The sequence below is a fragment of the Vulpes lagopus genome, chromosome 18, assembly GCF_018345385.1.
Source record: "Vulpes lagopus strain Blue_001 chromosome 18, ASM1834538v1, whole genome shotgun sequence".
In the NCBI taxonomy this organism is placed as follows: domain Eukaryota; kingdom Metazoa; phylum Chordata; class Mammalia; order Carnivora; family Canidae; genus Vulpes; species Vulpes lagopus.
Genome location: NC_054841.1, coordinates 16,510,857 through 16,534,540, shown reverse-complemented (window position 1 = coordinate 16,534,540; position 23,684 = coordinate 16,510,857). Strand labels below are relative to the sequence as shown.

The 23,684-nt window shown below is 50.5% G+C and overlaps 1 protein-coding gene across 7 annotated transcripts; it reads left to right on the top strand.

The window, feature by feature from the left end:
- Positions 1–1,722: 1,722 nt before the first annotated feature.
- Positions 1,723–22,841, top strand: SGK2 (serum/glucocorticoid regulated kinase 2). Of its 7 annotated transcripts, none has more exons than XM_041732673.1 (15): positions 1,723–1,878; positions 6,377–6,658; positions 7,767–7,824; positions 8,216–8,265; positions 8,798–8,855; positions 9,057–9,140; positions 10,015–10,146; positions 11,364–11,476; positions 11,767–11,803; positions 12,824–12,910; positions 15,838–15,933; positions 16,796–16,951; positions 17,982–18,071; positions 20,977–21,176; positions 22,447–22,841. In XM_041732673.1, the coding sequence occupies exons 3-14, from the start codon at positions 7,789–7,791 to the stop codon at positions 21,139–21,141; spliced, it is 1,104 nt and encodes a 367-aa protein (XP_041588607.1). In that variant the 5' UTR covers positions 1,723–1,878; positions 6,377–6,658; positions 7,767–7,788; the 3' UTR covers positions 21,142–21,176; positions 22,447–22,841. The 7 variants fall into 7 exon arrangements, with proteins under 7 accessions (XP_041588607.1, XP_041588608.1, XP_041588612.1 ...); XM_041732674.1 differs by having other exon boundaries at positions 7,730–7,824; XM_041732676.1 differs by having other exon boundaries at positions 1,724–1,878; positions 6,464–6,658.
- Positions 22,842–23,684: the final 843 nt, after the last annotated feature.

Here is a 23,684-nt window from a genome sequence, read left to right as displayed (position 1 = left end):
CCCGATGTGGGATTCGATCCCGGGTCTCCAGGATCGCGCCCTGGGCCAAAGGCAGGTGCCAAACCGCTGCGCCACCCAGGGATCCCTTTTTTTTTTTTTAATTTTTTTATTTATTTATGATAGTCACACACAGAGAGAGAGAGAGAGAGAGAGGTTGGTACAACTTTTTATAGTACTTTGGTAGATAGGTCAAAATTAACCCAGCACTCCCCACTGCAGGAGTTTATCAGACAGAAGCAGGAGCCCAAGGCCACAGGATATTACTACCATGATGTTCTCCGCGGCTTTGTTGGAATTATTATGAAATTGGTAGCAGCCTAAATGTCCAAAAGCAAAGGGACAGTAAAGAGGGAACAGAGACGGGGAAGTTAATCCCATGTTATATAATATGATGCAGATATTTAAAAAAAAAAACTGAATCTCTCCGTGTTGGCATGGAAAGATGTGCGTGAGAGAAAGTGAGTTGCTAAACAATAGGTATAGTGTGGCCCATTTTTCTGGGAAAACAGTATGAGATCTGTAGATTGGGTGGTAGACAAAGGTCTGGAAGGATGGTCCCTGTTTAGTTAATGGCAGTTACTTCTGGCAATGAGACTGAAGATGGGTTAGAAGAGAAGCTTTCATTTTTATTCCACATTCTTCTGTACGCTGGCCTTTTTCACTACGGTTTATGCAATACCGTCATGGCAGAGTTTAAAGATTGGCTCTGGGAACACAGGGGAAGAGGAGCCTGGTGGAGCTGAAGCAGGGCAGCTCAGGAAAGGGGCAGGACCCAGGGCTTGGCCCCGATTTGCTCTGTGCACTCTGGCCAGCCTGGGCCCTTCTTCGGACAGAGGCCAAGTCTTTGCCCGTGTGCGTGTGTCGGTGGAGGTGGGGAGTGGGGCACGCAGGGCTCCTCCAGGGCACACTAGGATGATTGAGAAGTTGCTGATGTCCTAGTGCAAAGGCAGTGGAGGAGGCAGCGTGAGAGTCAGACCCTATTGCAGCGGGCAGGGACTCTCCATCTGGACAGCTTGGGGTCAACCAGGAGCAAGCCTTCCTTCTGTGCGAGCCCAGCCGGGCAGGGCTGAGTCCTGGTTCCTGAGCCAGGGCTGTAGAGGGCAGCGAGGAGCACAGGGCTCAGCTCAGCCGTGGTTCTCCTCCCAGGATGGTTCCCCTGAGCGGAGCTCAGCACAAGAGCTTGCTGGAGAGTCAGGCAATGAGACTGGCTCCGGACAGAGGGACCCATCCATCCCCGCAGGTGTCCAGGGAAGTGCCAACTTCAGAGGCTGGCGGTGCTGCCCCTGGAAGGGCCAGAGGGGACAGTTGTGGGACACAAGCCCTTTCCATGGTCTGTCCTCTGGGCACTCTGGGATTGGGGTGGGATTCAGCTGATGGAGTCAGGGAAGGCCGTGTAGGGACATCAGCATTGGGGACGGGCCTGGGGGGCAGGGTGGGAGGCACTTCAGAAAATGGAAATGTGACAGTGTTGACAGGGACCTCAGAGACCCTGCCTATGAGGTAGGACACCTGCCATCCTCACCAGCCCATGTGACGCTCGGGGAGCTGGAGTCGCTCACCCAAGGTCACACAACTTGAATTGTGCAGTAGCTCTTAAAGTTCAGAGGGTCCCCTGGGCAGGGCCCGTCTAGAAGCCAGTGGGGACAGCCAGGCGTCATGATTCAGGGCCAGGGTTAATTAGTAACCAGAAGGCCCTGCAGCCACCTCCCAGCTGATTTGGGAGCCAAGCGAGTGGGTGACAGGTCGCTCCTGACTGGGAAGGTTGTCCTGCGCGTCAGTGCTGGGTTTTGGTTCAGAGGGACCATGCAGAGAGGCAGGAGGGCAGAGCTGTTCCCTGGGTTGCTCCCCAGGGCCTGAGCTGGGACCCAGAGTTTTCAGGTGAGAGGCTCAGGCATGAGCAGGACCCCTGCCGGCCGGCCTGTTGGGGCTACCAGTCTCCTCCGTTTCCTTCCTAGTACCCTCTTCCCTAATTCCCTTCCTTCTTCCTTCCTAAGTGGTTCTGCTTCCCTCTCTCCCTCCCTCCCTTCCTGACTTCTTTCCCTCCTTCCCATCCTTCCCTCTTAGTTACCACTCTGCCTCCTGAGCCACCTAATCTCCTTTCCTCCTAACTAAGCCATTCACACCCTTTCTTCCCACTAACTTCATTCCTTCCTTTTCTAAATTTCTAACCTCTTCCTGAAATTCCAGGCCATGGGCTTTGGAGTCAGACTGCCTGGGTTCAAATCCAAGTTGTATTGTTTATTAGCTCGGTGTCTTGATTAAGCCACTTCACCTCTCTGTGCCTCAGTTTCTTCCCCCTTAAAGCAGGTATAATGATGGCTTCTAACCCCTGGTGCTATGGAGCAAAATAAGACCAAGCTGGCACTTGGTTGCTCTGTCATTGGTATGTCATTGGTGTGAGCTAGGCAGGCAGGCATGTAAATGAGTAAATTACAGTAGGGTGAAGACCGGTGATACAGCAGCAGCGGACACAGAGAAGGGGACATGAGTTTATGGAATCGGGGGCAGGAAGTGGTCTAGCAAGGCTTCTGGGGAAAGCAAATGAGGGCAGATGCAAAGGGCTAGCTGAGCAGACCAGAATGGTCAGGTCAGTGCTCCAAGGAGAGGGAACTGTGTAACCCCAACCCCCGCTGCATTCAGCAGGCCCAGGGAGGTGTCAGCAGGTCTGTGTCGTGATGGGGCAGAGACATGCATGCCTAGGCTGGGGCAATCAGAAGGAGGGTCAGGATTCTGGGCTTAGGGAGGAACCTGAACCACATCCTGGGAGTTCACAGGGATCTCTGTAGGGTCTGAATAATAGAAGGTATTGATGCCCAGCCTTTGGCCAGAAGATCAGAAGATAATGATACAGGCCAAAAAGAAGCATAGGAGCTGCAAGCTTCTCAGGTGTAGGAGTCCCAGCCAAGGTGATGGGAATATGGTGGTGGGCAATGCACATGTCAAAGTTCTCCTCAGGCCTTAGTACCTAAGTATTAAGTGAACATTAACACCTTGAGACATTTTACACAAAGGTATAAAGATAAAAATTAGTCTAACCCACTGTCACCTTGGGTCATAACTGTCCAGCCCTTTTTGGTGACTATGCACAAATGTATATGTGCATGGATGTCTTTATTTTCTTATAAAGATGGTATCCCTGGTACACCTACCATTTTGAAATGTCCTTTTTTTTTTTTTTTTTTTTGCTTGACATTATATCCCACATATAGTCCCATTCTGATTTACAAAACCTTATTAATCATTTTTCAATTGGGCATTTTCCATTTTATATATGTACTATCACTGATCTTATCAACTCATTCCTGATTCATTAGTCAAATATGTACTGAGCACCAATCATATTCTAAGTCTTTAGGTGCTGGGGATTCAATAGTGAACAAGAAAAGTCTTTGCCCTCGTGAAGCCAATGTTCTAGTTTAAGACAGAAAATAAAGAGTTGATAAAGTGCCAGAGTGATATGTGTTACGAAGTAAGACACAAAGCAGAAAAAGTGGACAGGGAGTGGGCAGAAGTGGTGTTGCACAGTGATCAACCATCCTGCTCTGCCTCAGGACCGAGAGTCTCACATCCCAGGAAACCCTCGGTCCCAGACAAACCAGGTCAATCAGTCACTCAGAATCAGAAAAGGCCTCTCTGAGAGGTGACATTCGAGCAGAGACCTCTGTAATGTTCATGGAAGCCAGCCATGCAGAAGTCTGGGGAAGAGCATTCTAGACCGAAGGGAAAGCAAGTGCCAGGAGCAGAAGGCTAGAGGGCACCCTGTGTGTTTGAGCGACAGCAAGAATGCCAGAGAGGTTGGAGTGTAGCAAGAGGGAGAACACAGGGACTGAGGTGGAGACGGTGACAGGAGTCAGGTCACACGAAATCTTGCAGACCATGGTAGACTTTGGATTTTAATCCTAGATGTGATAGGAAGCAACTGGAGTTTTTGAGCAGCCAGGTAACATGATCCAACTTCCTGAGTGGAGGAACACTGTAGAGGGTTACGATAAAAATCAGCAGACAGTAGGGAAGCTATTGCAATAACCCATGCAAGTGGGGACAGTGGCTTAGGCAGGGACATTGTAGCAGCACTGGTGAGTAGCAGTGCTTTCTGGATTCAATTTGAAATCTCGGGATTTCATGGTGGACTAGAGGTGGGTGAAGGTGCCATGTTTCTAGATTGAATTCCAAGTTGCTAGCTTGAACTTTTCAGCATGGGGTAGAGAGATGACTGAGGGAGGAATGGGCTTTTTGTACTTTTGGACTTGTTATGAGTGAGGAGCTCCCAGGCACCCAACCAGTGAACTGCCGAGGGAGTGGTTAGATATATAAACCCGGATTTAGTGCAGGACAGAGTCAGAACTAGGGAGGCAGGGTTGGCAATTGTCGAGCATTACTGGTACTTAAAGCCACAGACCCACTGTGATTGGCTCAGAAACAAGTGTAGATCAGGGTGTGAGGACTGAACCCTGGCACAGGCCCAGAAGTTAGTGACAAAAGAAGAGGCAGATCCAGCAGAAGAGATGAAGAAAGAGCAGTTGGTGAGGTGGAAGGAGAACCAGGAGCCCCAGGAGCCAAGCAGGAAGGAGGGGTGGGGCCGAGCAACGGAGCGAGCTGGGGCCAAGCAATGGATCGCTGGCTCTGGAACGTGGGAGTCACAGGCCCACGGTCCTGGTGGGGTGCTGGGGTTGAAGCCTCTTCAGAATGGGTTCAAGAGAGAAAAGGAGAAGAGTGGAAACTGAGTCCAGACAGCTTTTTCAAGGAGTTTAACTAAAAGGGGGGACAGAGAAGTGGAACCGTACCTGCAGAGAGATGTAAGGTCAAGGGAGGGAGCCTCACAGCCAGCCAGTGTCCTTGGTCCGAAGTGCGCCAAGTGGGGCATTTCAGGGATGATTACCGTCACTATTATTCTCCTGTTCTAAACAGTGCTGCTGAATAAAGGCCCCATCGGGGTCTTGTTATTGAAAAGAAATGTCCTTGTTCTGGGTATGTGTTTTGTCAACATGACATCCTGCCCATCTGTGTGTTGGTTCAACATTTCTATTTTGTTGAAAGATGGAAGGCTCTGATTTTGTTCACTTGGGTTTGTTCTGCTGCCACCCCCAAGTCCCCTGCTCTTCGGAGCCAAGAGAGAACTCCTGAGGCCACTGGGCTCAGCTCCCTCCCTGGCCAACCCTCTTAGCCCCAGTCCCCACGGATCCCCCCACTGTGGTGAATTGCAGAGGTCTAAGTGTGGCATATGGTAGCCATACAGAAAGTTCCAGAAAGGCAAGGACTGTGTCAGGGCCTTTCAATTCATTCATTCCCCAGAACACCCCTCACGAGCTCCTGGGGAGAGGAAGGGACCCCAGGAGTACCTAATTATTGCATCATGCAGTCAGGCCTTCATGAGCCAGGGTGCTGGCCGGGACCTTGACCTACACAGTTGGAGAGCTGTGGGCTCACCAGTCCTGCCCTGGAGACAGTGGGCCAGAGCCCTGGAGAGGTCAGCAAGGAAGAGCCCCAAGGGCCAAGTGCTCAGCAGTCAAGGACTAAGGCTGGCTGGACTGGGCCGGACACCTGTGCCCAGAAACACCTGTAGATTCTTGGAAGACAAAGTGCTCTGAGCTGCTACAGTTGAAGTCTCTGGAACCTTATGGTTCTGTCTACACCAGGCCTGGGTAGGCCCTAGGGAGCAAGCCCCGACACACATACACACACTGAAATACACCAATATTAACAGACACACAACAACCTATATACACATGTGGTTACACATTTATTAACAGACACCTATACTCATCTGTAGACACACATGTAGACACCCACACGCAGGCTCACACAAATGCATGTAACACATGAACATATATAAAGACACACTGGCACGTTGACTCAGTACACAGAAGCCCATCTGTACGCACAGTGAGAACAGTTACAGACGCATAGACACACTGACAAGATTAAATACACGGGGGACACCTGGGTGGCTCAGCAGTTGAGCGTCTGTCTGCCTTCAGCTCAGGGTGTGATCCTGGGATCTGGGACCGAGCCTCCTTGTGGGGAGCCCGCTTCTCCCTCTGTCTATGTCTCTGCCTCTCTCTGTGTGTCTTTCATGAATAAATAAATAAAATCTTAAAAAAAAAAAGATTAAATACATGGTCACACTGAGGCACACAAATAAGCAGAATACGTGCAGTTGTCTGCACATGGACTCACACACTGACACAAAAGCCTTGCCATGTGGGTACGTGCTGCTATAACAGACAGACACACAGAAGCTCATCTGTGCACGCAACACCTGTACACACACGCCGCCCACACTGCCTGAGCCACACATTTGCACACATCCTGACGGCCCCAAGCGTCAGCAGGGCATTCCTGCAGCTGTCGCCCACCCCCTTCCACTCACCCCCAGGGGCAGGCGATGTCCCCGAGGGAACAGAGGTCTCTGGTCCCGTCTTAAGCTCTGCTGGGTCCCCTGTGACATCACCGGCCCCCCTAGCTGCTGCTGCTGCTGCTGCTGCTGCTGCTGCTGCTGCTGCTGAGAGTTCTGAGCTGGGTGCTGGGGCCGGGCCGGCACCAGGCACAGACACTTCGGCCCTTGTTGGGAGAACAGAGAGAGGCTCTCTTGTCCGCGGGCCTGACCCTCCGGCTCCAACTGCTGGTTCTTTCAGTGGCCTCTCCTCAGGCTGCGCAGGTACGTGGGGCTGGGGGGCCAGGGCCTGGCGAAGGGGTCTGCAGGGTCAGCCCAGCAAGGGGGTGTGGCAGGCTGTGGGCCCTCTGGGGGCCACAGACTATGGGCACTGCCTGAAGCCAGGCTGGACTTCCTCCTCAGGCAGTTCTGCAGCTCATTCTCTCAGGATGCCACAGGGCTGGGCCTCTTGGAGCAGCCGGGGATGGGGGATTCCCTCCTTTCCCCTGTGGTCACTTTGCCAGCACCTGAGAAGGACATGGGGTGGTTGCTCTAGGATCCTCCCTTGGAAAGATGGGTGGTTTTTACCCCCGAGAGGCGAGGCTGCAGCCCAGGCTCCACAGCAGGTCAAGGCTGCGGTCTTGGAATGTACAGTAACCACAGCCTCCATGAGCAACTGGCTTACTGGGTTCTTAGGTGGGATCTCAGTTCTTAGCCTTGGCCTTCCAAGCAGGAGTGTGCTGTCGGTATCCTGAGCCAGGGCCTGGACACACCAGCCTCCTTCACCCTGCAGGCCAGGAGCAGGAAAGACACTGTGCTCCTCGCTGCATAGACCAGCTGGTCACACTTTTTTACTGTTGGATCTGACACAGACACTAGCCAGGCTTGGGTCATCTCTTCATGGCTCTGACCCAAGGCCCCCAGGGCAGCTGCCATTCCAGAAGCATTAAGTGGAAGTCCTTGTGGCGGGGAGATAATAGTCAGTACAACACAGATCCCAGCTCAGGGCTTTCCACAGGAATTCAAGGTTGCAATATGCCTGTCTGGGAGCCTGTGGAGACCAACCTTCCAGCCCTGGACCTCCCGAGCTGCCCTGGCTCACAGGGGTTTTGCTGTCCTGGCTGTCCCCAACCCTTGAAAAGATTCAACCTGGGAGGGATACTCCTGGCCATGCTGGCTGGTTCTCTCTTGAGATGTTTGATTAGAGAGGTTGGGTCCAAGGTGTGCCAGTTCTTGTCCCATGCAGGGGTTACTGGCCTTGGGTAGGAGATGCGCAGACTGTGGCAGGTGCATGGGGTTGGGGGGGCGGGAGCAGAGAGTGCAGGAGTGTGTCTAAAGCCCTTCCTTCCCCAACAGCAGCTCTCTCGTGACTGGTCCCCCTGTGTCCCTACAGCTCACCTGATCACTGTTACAGAATGGACTCTAGCCTGGCAGGGACCCCTAGCCCTCAGGTGAGTGGGTCTCCTTCCCCCACCCACCACCAGGGGGCTCACTTCCTCTGCCAGGGGAAATCTGGAAGCACAGGCCAGCCTGGTGGGCCCACCTAGAGCAGGACTTGAGGGCGGACAGGGACAGGGGTGACCCTGAGCTCATGGAAGTGGGCCAGTGGGCCGTTTGTAGGGTAAACAGGGCACAGAGTTGGGCAAGAACTTCAAGAAAATGGGGTGTTAGGAGAAGCAGATGAGACAGTGGATGGTTGGTAGACAGGTGGAAGGAAGGAAGGAGGAAACAGACAGGCTAGTAGAGAAAGGAGCAGGACCCAGGCCATGGGATAGGGGGCTGCCGAGGATCCTAGCACACATTACTGCTGATCTTTACTAACTTTTCTGTAAATGTCTTTAGCCCTCAAGGGCCAATGGGAACATCAACCTGGGACCTTCAGCCAACCCAAAGTGAGTTCTGGTCTCTCACACAACTTCCCTCCCTGGCTCCCTTCATACCTGGCTCCCCTCTCCTTAGGAATAAAATCCAAGCTCTCTGGTCTACCTTCAAGACCCTCTGCCACCTGGGACCCAGGACGGTCTCCCAACTTTATCTCCCACTAATTCCTCCCCCCTTTACTCATGCTGAGCCACATGCCTGAAATGCTCTTCCAAAGTCTGCATTGTTAGTATTCCCCACCCTTCAGGCCCTTCTCAGGCTTGGGGGCCAGATCTCTCGTCTTCTTATGCAATTGTGTCTTGTCTTCTCCCCAAGTTGCCCGTTGGTTACTCAACTGTGGATCCCCAGGGGCAGGGGCTTGTCCTACAAGCCCTCTTGGCTGGGAGAACATGGCATGCTTCAGTGGTGGTGAGGAGGCTTGTTTCTTGGAAAGCTCCCTCTCTTCCCCAGCTTCAAAGTTAAACAGAAGCCTGGATTTGATCTCAGGAGCCAGGTTTCCCAAGTTCACAAATGCTGACCTGTGTTCTTACCCCTTCCCTGCAGTGCCCGGCCCACTGACTTTGACTTCTTGAAAGTCATTGGCAAAGGGAGCTATGGGAAGGTGAGTGACACAGTGAGGTTGGGAGGTCTGGATCTTCCCTTCTCTGGGCCTCTTCTACCCCTTGCCTGTCACTGGCATGTGCAAAGTGGGATCTCACAACCTGTGAAACCATGAATGCAGGGCAGAGCTGGGGCTGATTGAGAAATCCGAACCTCAGAGGAGTTGTCCCCTGTGGGGCCTTGCATTTGTGCTTCTGCTCAGGTCCTACTGGCCAAACACAAGTCTGATGGGATGTTCTACGCGGTGAAGGTGCTGCAGAAAAAGTCCATCTTAAAGAAGAAAGAGGTACCAGAGTTTATGCTCAGGCATTTCCCCTCTTGCTTCTCGACACCAGCCTAAGGTGGTTTCCCAACTCTGAAGGACCCCTGGAGCCAGGTGTCACAGTGGTCATAGCAGAAGACCAGGGGCAGCTGAGGGTGCTGAGCCTTCTCAAAGAAACTGGGCCAACCAGCTCACCCATCGGGCCTTTGGGAGGGCCCCATCCCAGCCCTCTGCCTTCCCCTGGAAAATTCAGGGTTCTGTGGTAGATAAGCCCTCTGCCCTTTCTAGCTGCCAGCCTCCCTTGTCTGTGTGGTGTTGGAGGCACACTTCATACTCTCCAAAGGCCCCTCAAGCCATAGCCATGCTGGAGTTCTAGATTCTTCAGCTGACTTGAGTCTCTTTAATTCCAACCCCCTGGGGGGGATAGAGCAGGTCCTGAGAGAGAAATGAATATCAATCAGAGGACTCAGGCAAGGGAATTAATGTTAACAAGGACATCATGAGGGCAGATAGGGAAGGTCTTTATGGAGGAGGTGGCATGGCAGCTGGCCTTGAATGTCAAGAAATACAGTATGAACAAAAGCACGAACGTAGCTCCTTTTATGCAGTAATCACATATGCTTTTCTTATCATTCCGGGGGAAGGGATAGAGGTTCCTGACCTGGGGGCCAGAGCTGAATCTCCATGGCTGGGGACAAGGCTGACCATTCACTGTCCTAGCCACTGGGCAAGGAGCCTGGCTCTGAGGGCAATAAGGAGCCACAGTGGGTATTTGGGCAGGGGCACAAGAAGGTCCTGAACAAGGCACAGCCCCCACAAGTGAGGCCATGTGGGCTGTGCCAGGGTAAAAGGGGGCTGTCGTGGGTTGTGATGTGGTCCCCTGCCTATGACTCCACAGCAAAGCCACATCATGGCCGAGCGCAGTGTGCTGCTGAAGAACGTACAGCACCCCTTCCTTGTGGGCCTGCGTTACTCCTTCCAGACGCCTGAGAAGCTCTACTTCGTGCTCGACTATGTCAACGGGGGAGAGGTGGGTGGACCCAAAGGGAGGCTCCCCTGGACTGGCTCTTCCATGCCCATTGTGTGCCAGGTTCTGGATTGATCGCACCTCATCCTCACAACAGACCCATTTTGTAGCTGAAACACCAAGGCTCAGGAGGTAACTCACTTGCTTGAGGCCATCCAGCCTGTACCTGACAGAGCCAGGATTTGAATACAAGTCCATTTGGCTCCCGGCCACAACATTTCTTGACTGCCCCCACGCAAAGCTGCCCAGACTCACTTCAGTGCACGTGGGCAAGGTCAGTATTAGTGGAGCTCTGCAGTCAAGATTTCCAATGCTCCCATTTTATACCACTGGGTAGGGGTGATTGGTCCCTGTGGCAAACAGAGACCTGAGGCCTCCCGGTGACTAGAAGCACAACGGGGGTAAGCTGGGTCCCACTCTGGAATTCACTCTGTCTCTCTGGGCAAGTGACCACAGATTGAACTCATGTGACCTCATGACATTTGGCCTGATGCCAAGAGGGGAGTTTTTGCTCTGGATCCCTAAGTCCCCTGGTAGAGGTAAAGGCCTTCCCAAGGACAAGAAAATAGACCAAAACAATTGGCCCACTGGCAGATCAAGGCTGGGTTCGGTTTGACAACTATGAGCATCTTATTGCCCAAGTGGGCAAAACACATCGTTGAATGACTGGGGTTCAAATAGCAGCTCTGCCAGTTATGAGCTATATGGCCTTGGGCAAGTCACCTGGCCCCTCCCAGTTTCTTCTTACGTGAAACTGGCATCATATTTGATACCTTAGAGGTAGTCATGAGGATTAAATGTTATAAGATATATGAAAGGGTCTGCTTCGAGCCTGGAACCCAGTAGCTGCTCAATCCATGCAATCAATCTCTCCTGCTAACACTTTGGACACCCGCAACTGCTCTGTAGGGTGTGGGACAGCATCCCCCCCCCCCTTTTTTTAAAGTAGGCTCCACACCTAGCACAGAGCTCAATGTGGGACTTGAACTCACAATCCCAAGATCAAGGCTTGAGCTAAGATCAAGAGTCAGAGGCTTAAAAAAAAAAAAAGTCAGAGGCTTAACCGCCTGAGCTCCCCAGGTACCCCAAGCATGATCTTTCCATCTGAGTACACTGCAGCTCAGAGAGGGGGTGACTTGGCCAGCTGCCCCATATCCTGCACTCCGGGAGCTGGAGCGCCCCACCTTGAGACCCTCTCTTATACACCTCCCCCCTTCCAGCTGTTCTTCCACCTGCAGCGGGAGCGCCGGTTCCTGGAGCCCCGGGCCCGGTTCTACGCTGCTGAGGTGGCCAGCGCCATCGGCTACCTGCACTCCCTCAACGTCATTTACAGGTGAGGCCCACCTGTGGCTCAGAGCCAGGCCTGACCCTTTGCCACAAATGCCAGGGGTTGTGCAGACCTCTAGGTCCTGGTGAACTTGGTCCTTCGTCTGAGGAGGACAGCCCAGCAGTGGGAGCAGAGTGGGAGCTTCCTTTCTGGGATGGAGCGCCCATTCTCCCTGGGCTCTCCCTCTACATTTCTGTGAGCCTCCATGAATAGTCCTCCTGCCAGGACCCTGGGTTCTTGCTCTCCTCACTAAGTGGCTGAGACAGCACAGTGGTCTTTTCTCTTGTTTTCTGCAGAGACCTAAAACCAGAGAACATCCTCTTGGACTGCCAGGTTGGTGTATGTGTATGCATGGCTGCACGTATGTGCTGTGTGCTTATGAGTGTGAGTGTGTAAGCATTGTACATGCATGCATATGGATAGGGATGCATTCAAGTATGCGTGTGCCCATGTGCCCATGCACACACATGTAAATGTATATCGTGTGCCCATGTGCGTGCATGTGTGTGTATACGAGGTCTGTGGGGGAGGGGTGGAGGCAAGTGAATGCTCTTGGACTTTGTAGTCTCTCCATGTCTTAGACTGGGTTCCCTGGAAACAGATGGGGTGTTGAGTGCAGATGGTTATTGGGGAATACTCTTAAAAGATCCAGTTTTAAGGGGGTGAGGAGGCAGGATTCGGTAGAGGAGGGAGCCCACCTGCATCGCGGTTGCAAATGAGGAGGCCTCAGCTGATCATCCAGGGATGAGGAGGGCTCAGGCTGGGATGACTCTTCAGAACTGTTCCAAATTGAGGCAAGGAAGTGAGGCTTTTGTGCCCTCGCATTGACCTGTCCTTCGTCGTGGATTTCCCCTTGGGAGGGGCGTAATTTTGAGTGAGGGTAATGTCCCAGAAGTGGGAGGATGGACATGACAACTCCTAAAGAGGGGATCTGAGCAGAGCCCCACAGTATCCACTCACTCCACAACCTCTACCAGCCACCCTCCTGCTCAGCTGCCACGAGATATGGTGCTTTCTAAAATAATCAGCCCTCTGTCAAGGGAGCCACCACCACCAGGGCACTCCAGCAAGGACATTCATGGAGCTGCCACTGTTGTAGGGCATGGGTCTGAGTCTGTGATAAGCTGGGGAGGAGGGCAGACAGTGGAATGCCCTCTCCCCACCTTGTCATTTGTTCTGCTCCTGGCTTCCCATCTAGGAGCTAGAGGTCTCTAAGTAGAGCCTATAGCCTGTGCCAAAGGCCTAAGGCTCCACAGATGCTGCCCTGGGGTGTGGCATCTGGGCTTTGGGGTTAGCCCTGGCCATACCTTTAGCTTAGACCACCTTCCAGCCTCCACCCACCCTCCTCTGCAGGGACACGTGGTACTGACGGACTTTGGCCTCTGCAAGGAGGGTGTAGAGCCTGAGGAGACCACATCCACATTCTGTGGCACCCCTGAGGTAAGCCAAACCTTGTAGGAGAGGTCAGAGGTCAGGCCATGAGTGGTTGAGCTTAACCTCCTGCTTAGAGCCAACCCCTTACACCAATGTCGGGGAGGCTCACTCCGGTCCCCCAAGCCCTTGCCCTGAACTGGCTGTGCACTCTACCTTGGTTTTCTCATCTGTGTAATGGAGGCAGCAGCTCTGGGGGCTGGTGCCAGCCAGCAGCTGGTAAAGCTCTGCAGCAATGCAATCCTATAGAAATCGAAATAGCCATTCCGACCATATATTCAATGTAAAATTTCCCAGCAGCCACATTTAAAAAGTAAAAAGAGGGACACCTGGGTAGCTCACTGGTTGAGCAACTGCCTTCAGCTCAGGGCATGATCCCAGGCCCGGGGATGGAGTCCCACATCGGGCTCCCTGTGAGGAGACTGCTTCTCCCTCTATGTCTCCACCTCTCTCTCTCTCTCTCTGTTTCTCATGAATAAATAAATAAAATCTTAAAAAAAAAAAAAAAAGTAAAAAGAAACAGGTGGAATGGGAACCCTGGGTGGCGCAGCGGTTTAGCGCCTGTCTTTGGCCCAGGGCGCGATCCTGGAGACCCAGGATCGAATCCCACATCGGGCTCCCGGTGCATGGAGCCTGCTTCTCCCTCTGCCTGTGTCTCTGCCTCTCTCTCTCTCTGTGTGACTATCATAAATAAATAAAATTAAAAAAAAAAAAGAAACAGGTGGAATGCATTTTAGTAATATATTTTAACTATCCTAATATACACAAATATTGTCATTTCTTTTTTTTTAAAGATTTTTTATTTTATTTATTCATGAGAGACAGAGAGAGAGAGAGAGAGAGAGAGAGAGGCGGAGACACAGGCAGAGGGAGAAGCAGGCCCCATGCAGGGAGCCCGATGTGGGGACTCGATCCTGAGTCTCCAGGATCACACCCCTGGCTGAAGGTGGTGCTAAACTGCTGAGCCACCCAGGCTGCCCAAAATATCGTCATTTCAACATACAATTAATATAAAATTACTAAGATAGTTTATTCTTTTTTTCTAATTAAGTCTTTGAAATCCAGAGCATATTTTATACTTATAATTCACCTCAGCTGAGATCAATCTCACTTCAACTATTCAGTAGACACCTGTGATGAGTGGCTGCCATATTGGACAGCCTGCCCTACAGGGTGAAGTTCATGTGCAACAGAAGGGGTTGGCCTGACAGTTAAGATGAGGGCTTGCAAGTGTAAAACACTGGTTCACTCCCGTCTTCCAGTTGCCAAGAGCCTGGAGGGCTAAAATGTGTGGGTCTCAGCAGTAATTCATACATGTCTCTATGTCCTGCCAAGGCCTCCCTGTAGCCTTGTGGTTAAAACCTTTCCTTGGACTCCCACCAGTGTCGACTCTTGGACCTTGGACTCAAAGGGGTTCCCAGTTCACAGATATCTGGGTGGGGGCTGGGAGGCAGAGGTTGCAGGACTGGGAAGCTGCTCCTGATCTGGCATGAGACAGGACTTTTAGCTGCTCTGTTCTCCATACATTTGAAAATCTGGATCTCAGATCTCAGCTGGGACTCCTCCATCTGATTTTGGGGCAGCTGATGGACAGGTGATCTCTCTGAGCAGGAGCCATTGTCTATGTGTATGGCAGGGTGTCCGCTGGACAGAGCTGGTATCCCAAAACCTGACAGCCCAGCCATCCCTTCCTTGGGCATTGCCAGGGGTGAGGAGTGGGGCATATGACACCCTGGATTATGTAGGAGACGTATATCCCCAACATGTCAGCTCTTCAATAACTCAGCTCCTGTGATGCCAGGAAGCACAGACAAGAGTACCCATGGCTGCTCCCATTGCTCCAGGCCTACACACATATTACAATCACATAGATTAGCACATAGACTTAATATAGCCCCCAGGGAGGGATCCTGCAAGCCCATTTTATGGAGGAGGAAATCAAGGTCCTCGAAGGTCATATGAGCCCTACATAGGGCTCAGGTCTAGGTAACTTCCTGCCCTTCTTCAGACCTACAGAGTCTCTCAAAATGACCACTTTCCTCAGTGGCAGAGATGCCAGACTCAGGGGTCACCAAGCCATTGGGTTTGGCAGAAAGCACAGGTCTGCCTCAGGTCCTCTTTTTGTTGGAAGGCACAGCTCTGTGGCATGCATTCATGTGTCATTATGAACTCAGGTGTCACTGCCTCTTTCCTGATTCCTGATTCCCTATCCATTTCTGTTACTGAACTTTCCAGTACAAGTATGTGCCACATTTGCTTTCACTTCACCATTAGTCTCCCCAGTGCACTGTGAGTACTCACAGGGCTTTCCTGTTCCCAGGATACCAATTGGATGCTTTTGTCCAAATTAGATAAAGGTACTCCCTTGGGCACATTAAGTAGAAAAAGGTACTCTATTAAACATGAATAAAGTTGCCAGATATAGCCCTATACTAGGGTTATGGCTTGGTGAGTTGATCACAACCAGGCTTGCATCTCCCTATATCCTTTTGGCTGGCACTTTTTTTTGTTGTTGTTTTAAGATTTTATTTGTTTATTCGAGAGAGAGAGAGAGAGAGAGAGGCAGAGACACAGGCAGAGGGAGAAGCAGGCTCCATGCAGGGAGCCCGACGTGGGACTCGATCCCGGGTCTCCAGGATCACACCCTGGGCTGCAGGCGGCGCTAAACTGCTATACCGCCAGGGCTGCTGTATGGTGCGCAACATATACAACTGTACAAGGCAGTCCTGCCTGATCTCCCCTATGTCCCCAGCACATTGGCAAAGGGTCATGCACAGAGCAGGCCTTTACAAATGGATGCTGATTGAACATATGCACAGCCAAGTGAATATCACAGTAGAATCAATCCCTGGTGATCTTTTCTTCTGAGTGCCCTGTTTATAAATGGGAAGACTGAGGCTGAGTGTCTTTCAGATAAGTGTGTTTCTCCACAACAGTACTTGGCCCCAGAAGTGCTTCGTAAAGAGCCTTATGATCGGGCGGTGGACTGGTGGTGCTTGGGGGCAGTTCTCTACGAGATGCTGCAAGGCCTGGTGAGTGGGGTGTGGCCATCTGCAAGGGACATGTGGCTCTAGGAAGAGACGGGGGTGGATCTCTCCCTTGTGTGGCCTCCTCAGACTCCTCAAGGAACTGAATGAGCCATTTCTCTACCCAAGCTCAAAAAGATGATGTGAGGATTATGTATATTTTTTCAATAATGTTAGCTCAGTGCTTTACAACACACCATCTCATATGTTACTCCTCTGACACCTAGAAATGGCTTTTGGAGGCTGCCACTATGGGAAATGGAGTTGTTCTTATTTACTGAGAGGGAAACTGAGGCCCAGAAATGTTAGACTCACCACAGCCTAGGCGTTGCTCTGGGGTGGCTTTGCCAACAGAGTGTGGGGGGTATGAAAGAACAGGCTCTGTGGAGTCAGGAAAAGGAAAAGCCAGAGGAAGAGGTGGGATGAAGAGCCTCAGGAAAGAGTGGGCTCTGGGCATGGTTTGCGGCCTGGTTCTCTTCCTGGCCATGTGGCTTAATCCCTCTGAGCCTTGTCTTATCCAACAAATTACTGCCTGTCTTTGAGGAAGACTGTGAGGCTGGGCTGGAATGGTGACGGGAAAAGTGTTTACTTTGTAAAGTGAAGAGTTGGTGCCCAAGCTGGGTTAAGAGGGGTGGGAGAGGGGATGCTCCTAGGAGGTCCCTTCTCAGCCTTCCCAGCAGCCCTCTCCCGGGTGCCGGAAGCCAAGGTCTCTGTCTCTCTCCAGTCTGCAGTGTGAACCATTGCACAAGATGCCGTCTGGCCGAGTCTTCCATTACCTGGCTTTGCTCCCAGAAAGGTCTCTTTTGCTGAGACCTTTCTCCCCTTTAGCATGAATGAGCCTCCAGCTTCTCTCTCCCTCTCTCATCAGCCACCGTTCTACAGCCAAGACATGTCCCAGATGTACGAGAACATACTGTACCAGCCACTACAGATCCCTGGGGGCCAGACTGTGGCTGCCTGCGACCTCCTGCAAGGCCTTCTCCACAAGGACCAGAGGCAGCGGCTGGGCTCCAAATCAGACTTTGTAGGTGAATTGGCAGTGGAGCACTGGTCCCTGATGGGGGCGCTCTGCTTCCTGCAGCCGTAGCTTAGAGGCACAGTGATGTGTATCCCCCTGCCCTCTAAAACCAGGCATTGCTAGCTCCTTTACTTAGAAATTCGCGGCTGCTACTGCTTAATTACTGCCTTCAATCTAGTTCTTTTATTCGACCAATATTTACTGAGCAAGGCACTGAGCTGGGTTCTAGCAATTCAATGCACTGGGTCTTTGCCCTTATTAAGTTGATTGGGGGAGGACAGTCAACAAACATTATGGTATATAATTTTTGCAGGTATCAAGAAATAAGTGAACAATGAGCCAAAATAGACCATAATGGGAGGGAGTAAATTTACACTGGTGTGGTGTGGGAGATCCGCTCTGAGGAGATGACAATGTAGGGTACAGCATGTGCAAAAGTCCTGTGGCAGGAATAAGAAGAGTGGTACATTTTGGCAGATTTTGAGCAGGGATGTGGCAAGACCCAATTTCAGTCTGAAGAAGTTCCTCTGGTTTCTGTGCAGAGAGAGGACTGGACTTGTTTTTTTGCCAGCACCAGGTTGGGCATTTGGGACATTATCTTCCTTATTGAGTTGATGTGGTCTATTTCTCTGGTTTGAATTCCAGAAGAATTAAGATGCACTGAGGCAGGTGGGTGGGGTGGGGAGATCCCCTGGGAACCTCAAAGGCAGATTCTGCTATCTTCTTCACTGGTATGCCACCAAAGTGTCCCATGGTGTTGGTAAAGAATGGGCGCTCAGTAAATAGTTGAGGAATAAATGAATGCTATGGGGAAGAAGGGCTTGGGTTCTAGGTGATGGAGAAGGGAAGAGCCCTGGCTGCAGAACAGCTCTTTGTTCCAAGAAACCAGCTGGGAGCACTTTCCTAGTAAAGGTTTGAGGGCTTGAGAGCCAGTTGGCAGTACAGTTGGAGCTCGCAGACATGGGGGTCAGGGGGTGAAGAGGTGGGGAGGAGTGTTATGAGAGGGCTCCTTGTGATCACCACCTTCTTCCAACAGCTTGAGATAAAGAACCATGTATTCTTCAGCCCCATAAACTGGGATGATTTGTACCACAAGAGGCTGACTCCACCCTTCAACCCAAACGTGGTAAGACATCACTCACTGTGTACCAGATTCTGGATTTCTGGGGCTGGTGGAAGCTTGGAGGGGATCTGGGCCAACTCTCTTTCTACAGGTGGGAAAACCAAGGGCCACATGGTAAGCTGGAGGCAGAATGGGATCTAGATCCCAGAAGTCCTGACTGCCAGTCCAGCTCTGTGTGATGAGCCATGCTGCCAGCCACCCCCTTCATTTTTAGCACCAATAACCCTTATTGCAGAGTCCTTTACACTCTTTAAAGCACTCCGTGGGGACACCTGGCTGGCTCAGGCAGTGGAGCAGGAGACTCTTGATCTCAGAGTTTTATTTATTTTTAAAGATTTTATTTATTCATGAAAAACACAGAGAGAGGCAGAGACATAGGCAGAGGGAGAAGCAGGCTCCATGCAGGGATCTTGACGTGGGACTTGATTCTGGGACTCCAGGATCACACCCTGGGCCGAAGGCAGGTGCTAAACCACTGAGCCACCTAGGGATCCCCTATAAGTATCATTTTAAATGGCTACATAATATTTTAATCCTCTGTGTTGGTGACATAATTTATTCAATCATGCTCCTAATGGTGCATTTAGGTTATTACCATTCTTTCTTTATCATAAAAGTACTAATGAACACCTTTAAGTGTGTATCTTTGCCCAGAGTTCTGATTATTTCCTTAAGATGGATCCCAGGTAGGGAATTACCAGTCTAAGAATGTGAACATTTTTAGTTTAGTTTTTTTTTTTCAACTTTAAGTACTCTCCACACCCAGTGTGGGACTTGAACTCAAGACTTTGGGGTCAAGAGTCACCTCCCCCCCCCGCCCCCCCGGACTGAGCCAGCCAGGCACTCCCTAGGCTCTTGATTCCTGCCTTAACTGTGTGGTGTGGAATAAAATCAATTTCCTGCCAGCAGGGTCTGCTGGAGATTTTTCATCTTCCTCTCTGCAATCTGTGCAGTTGTTACTGTTTGTAACTGCAAATTTTTTTGGGAAAAAATGGCATCTCATATAGTCTTCTATTTCTTCTATGGTGAAGGTGGTTAGTGTTTAATCAGTGGTGTTAATGAGTGCTAATATTAATTAGCAGTGGGCGTATATGCAGGAAAGGAGCCCCCTTTGAAGCAGACATTAGAGGTACTTTCACCAACCTACAGAGTGGCAGTGTCAAGCTGCTCCCATTCATGTAGTCTGCACATCTCAACACTGCCAATATTTGCTATTTACACCTTGACTTTTGCCAATTACCTGCTTGTGAACCCATCTTGGAGCACCAGATTCTTGACAATACTTGTCAGATAGGATACACTCAGTCCAGGTAGCTGAAAAGTGTCTTTCTCTGGGGGTGTAAAAAAGACCCTGAGGATAATATTGAATGTACACCCTTGAGGAGAGAATAATACAAAAAATACTAGACAGTGAGGTAATAGAATGAAGTGAGTGGACTTTAAAGTCAGACACACTGGGGGTAGGGACGCCTGGGTGGCTCAGTGGTTGAGCATCTGCCTTTGGCTTGGGGTGTGATCCTGAGATCTGGGATTGAGCCTGCTTCTCCCTCTGCCTATGTCTCTGCCTCTCTCTCTCTCTCTCTCTCCCTCTCTCTCTCTCTGTCTCTCATGAATAAATAAATAAATCTTAAAAAAAAAAGACATACTGGGGGTAGATTCCTGGTTCTGCCACCTACCACTGTGAGATCTTGCATAAGTATCTTTAGCATCGATATCACTTATCTAGGACCACACAGATAACAAGAGCCAGGGCCAGGATCTAGATACTATGGTCTTAGGATTCTGAACCCTGAGCTGGGACCACTATGCCCTGTGACCTTTTTGAGAAGCTAGAAACCATGGTCTGTTTGGTTACATAACATAAGACTTGCATACTCAAGCCGATAAGCAGATGCTTCCATTTGCTCATCTGCTTACTTCAGAAAACCCAGGTGGCCTAGTATTCTCCAGAGACTATGCCTTCTTCACAAAGAGGCTGATTCTGTTAGCTTGTGGTACATAACAACACTCCCCCCCCCCTGCCCCAAACTGGGTGGCTTAAAAACAATTCTGTATTTCACCCCAGTTCTATGGGTCAGTTGGGTGAGGTTTTTGGCCTGGGCCAGGCCAGCTGGTCTCTGCTGGGCTCTCTCATGTCAGTGGTATAGAACTGCCTCACTCAGATGTCTGGCAGTTGGCCAGCAGCCAGGGCAACTGGGTTCTCCTCCTGGGGCCTCTCATACTCCAGCAGGCTTGCCTGGCCACATGGTGGCCTAGGGTTCCAAGCTCAGGAGGGGACAACTACCCACAATGTGTGTTTTTCAAGCCTTTGTTTGCTTCACATCTGGTAACGTCCCATTGTCCTAAACAAGTCAGATGGCTAAACCATAGTAAAGGTATGGAGAGAGATTCCACCTCTCGATGGCAGTTGGAGGATTTGTGACCATTTTTACAACCTCACACACAGGTCTTCCTCCAAAACTTCAAAACCGTGAAAGCAGCCAGCCAGTTACCCTATTTTATCTTCTTCATAAGGAATCAACACCCCGGATTGCCTATTTGTCTAATTATCAGTCCTCTCACCCTTTGCATAATTTAGGCTGCTTGAAAGCAGGACTCACTCTATTTTGTTCTCCTTTATTCCCAGTGCCATGAACAGTGCCTGGTAGGCATTCAGTAAAATGTATGTTGACTAGACTTGCTTGATGGTTGGCATGGTGCAGGCAGGGTGCCAGGTTAGATATGTGTTTAGTGGGCCACATGGAATAAAATGACTACTGTAAACACATGCGTAAGTGGCAGCCAAAGGCAGGTGCCCACGAGGCACTTGGAGGGGAGGCCTGACATCCCTCTCAGGATTTGTGGGGTCTTCCAGTAGCTCTGACCCCCCTCCCCATGTTTCCATCTCACCGTTGGTCTCTATTCACAGGCAGGACCTGCTGACTTGAAACACTTTGACCCAGAGTTCACCCAGGAAGCTGTTTCAAAGTCCATTGGCTGCACTCCTGACACTGTGGCCGGGAGCTCTGGCGCCTCAAGTGCATTCCTGGGATTTTCCTACGCACCAGAGGACGAGGCCATCTTGGACTACTAGAAGAGAAGCGCTCGTGTAACTGCTGAAGACAGCTGGTATCCCTAAGGAATTACCTTCCTTACCCTCTGCTGCTAGTAACAGAGACTCAAAGTAACAATGGCTTAATAAGGTTGCATATATTTTTCCAGCACATAAAGGAAGAATGTTGTTAGGTGGTCCAAGGCTGGTTCAACAGGTCTTCAGATAATCAGAGGCTTTCTATATCTCTGCTCTGCCATCCTTGGCAATTGGTTTCCAATATTAGGATTGCTGCATTGCCACAAAATGGTTACTGGAGCTCTAGCCACTGCTTCTGTGTCCTGGGCGAGGAAAAAGGACACAAGGAGGACAGAGCAAAGTAGCACCTTTACAGAGCTTCCCCAGAAGCGCCCACCAGTGGCTTCTGCTTGTTAGCCACCCTCTCTACCTGCAATGGAGGTTGGGATATGTGGTTTATTAGCTGGACACATGACTACCCCTAAAAACGTGCGCTCTATATTAAAGGCGAAGGGGGAAACGTTGGGTAGGCAACCAGCATTTCTCTCCCAAAGGACCTCTTGGTGTTTAGATTTTTATCTTAATGTGTAAAATGAGAGATGTAATAAGCCTATAGGCTATTCACCCAACATGCTCTTCTTTTTCTCTGTTGATGGTATCTTTCTTTGTTGTGGGTGGTATTGGGCATTTATTAGGTTTGTTTGCCTGGCATCTGAACCCTTTCCTATGTCCAGAAGATCTCCTAGCTCATGAGGCCTTGATGAGGGGTAGTAATTACCTCTACTTACAGTAGCTGAAAATGCTAGATACTGACTTTCCCAGTATCCTCTGCTGCTAGGGCCAGGCATGTGGCCCAGGGATGCACCTGTGCCAGATTCTGACTCAAGAAAGGGACTAGAAGCTTTCATGTGGTATCTGTGTAACAGTACCCACAAAACCAAGTAGGTTGGATCATGTGGCCTTATTTCAATGGCAAAGTGGTCTTTTTTTTCTAAAGATTTTATTTATTTATTCATGAGACACACACAGAGAGAGGCACAGACATAGGCAGAGGGAGAAGCAGACTTCCTGTGGGGAGCCTAATTCAGAACTCGATCCCAGGACCCCAGGATCACGCCCTGAGCTGAAGGCAGATACTCAACCACTGAGCCACCTAGGCATCCCAAAGTGGTTTTTTCCCCCCAAGAATCTGTGGTTCATTAGCTACTTCATGGCAGGCTTGTGGCTTTTGGCTTGTGGACAAGGAGAGAACTTTAGTGTGTGCTGACAATTTGATTGCCTTTTCCTCTTAACCCCACTCTTTCTCTTCCATTTTTTTTTTTTTCTCAGCTCCCTGCCCCAGGAGTAATGGGGGATGAAGCTGGAAGACCATGGAAGACACACCAGTGGCACTAATACCAACTGGAGATCCAAGCTGGGTCAGGAAGAGTTATTGTTATGCTTTGACATGTGCTGAGAACTTTCAAAAAAAAACAAAACAAAACACTCTTCTTTGGTTTCCATCACAACAGCATCTGTTAACTGACAAATATGGAACATGATGAAGGAGAGGCCCAAATTCCCCCAAATTCCCAAAGCAAAAAGTGAGAGTGTAATTGTCAGAAACGATAGTACTGTCAAAAGTACACAACCCACTATGGGTTGTGAAACACCCAATGATTCTATTGTTCTAAGACTAAAGTCACAAAATTTTCATCAGGATAGAAAATAAAAATGAAGAACTATGATGTTGATCATACTTCATCTATGTTTATTAAGCACGTTCTGATCTTTACATGCATTATCTACAATTCTCACAATAAATCAGCATTTAGAAATTATTAACCTCACTTTACAGATAAGAAACATTCATTCTGAGATTAAGCAACTTGCCCAAGGTCACCAGCTGGTTCAAGGCACAGCCGGGAATTGAACTTATTAGCTGCTGATTGTAAAACCGGTGCTCTTCCACAGGCTCCAGTAGTGGAAGAAGCGCTCTGAGCAGGTGCTCCTTTAATTTCCTAGCAAACACTGACCCTACATCAGGCAGAAGGAACTCCAGACCTGTCCAAACCCTCAAGTGGCACAGCCCACGCCCTCTGCAAAAGGAATACATCATTTCCATTTTTCGTGATTTTAGGCCAAAATACAGCATCCTCTCGAAGAGAGTTCTCACCCCCTTCTCCACTTTTCAGCTTTGCAATGACAGGAGTTGTGTACAGGTAGCAAGAGTTGTGTGTTTCAAGCTCCTAAAACTCCTACTACCGTGTCCGTGTTGAAGATTGGAACAAACCGAGGTGTAAACCCGCACTGCCGGATGGGTCTGCTCCTGGGTTTGAAGGGGGCGAGGGAGTGGCACTGCGGTCCGCAGGCTCTCAGAGCAGGCAGGGCGCTCCCCTGGAGCGAAGGGAGGCCTGTTTGTGGGTACCAGCGCTTCCGAGACGCCGAATCCCTTCTACACAAGGCGCGGAGCTGCACACGCGGGTCGGGAGTCCGGACACGTCCAGCCGGTCCCACCCGCAAGGCTCCGCCCCCCGTTCTTCCCCCTCGTTCTTCCCCCGTTCTCCCCGCCGCTCTACGTCTGCGCC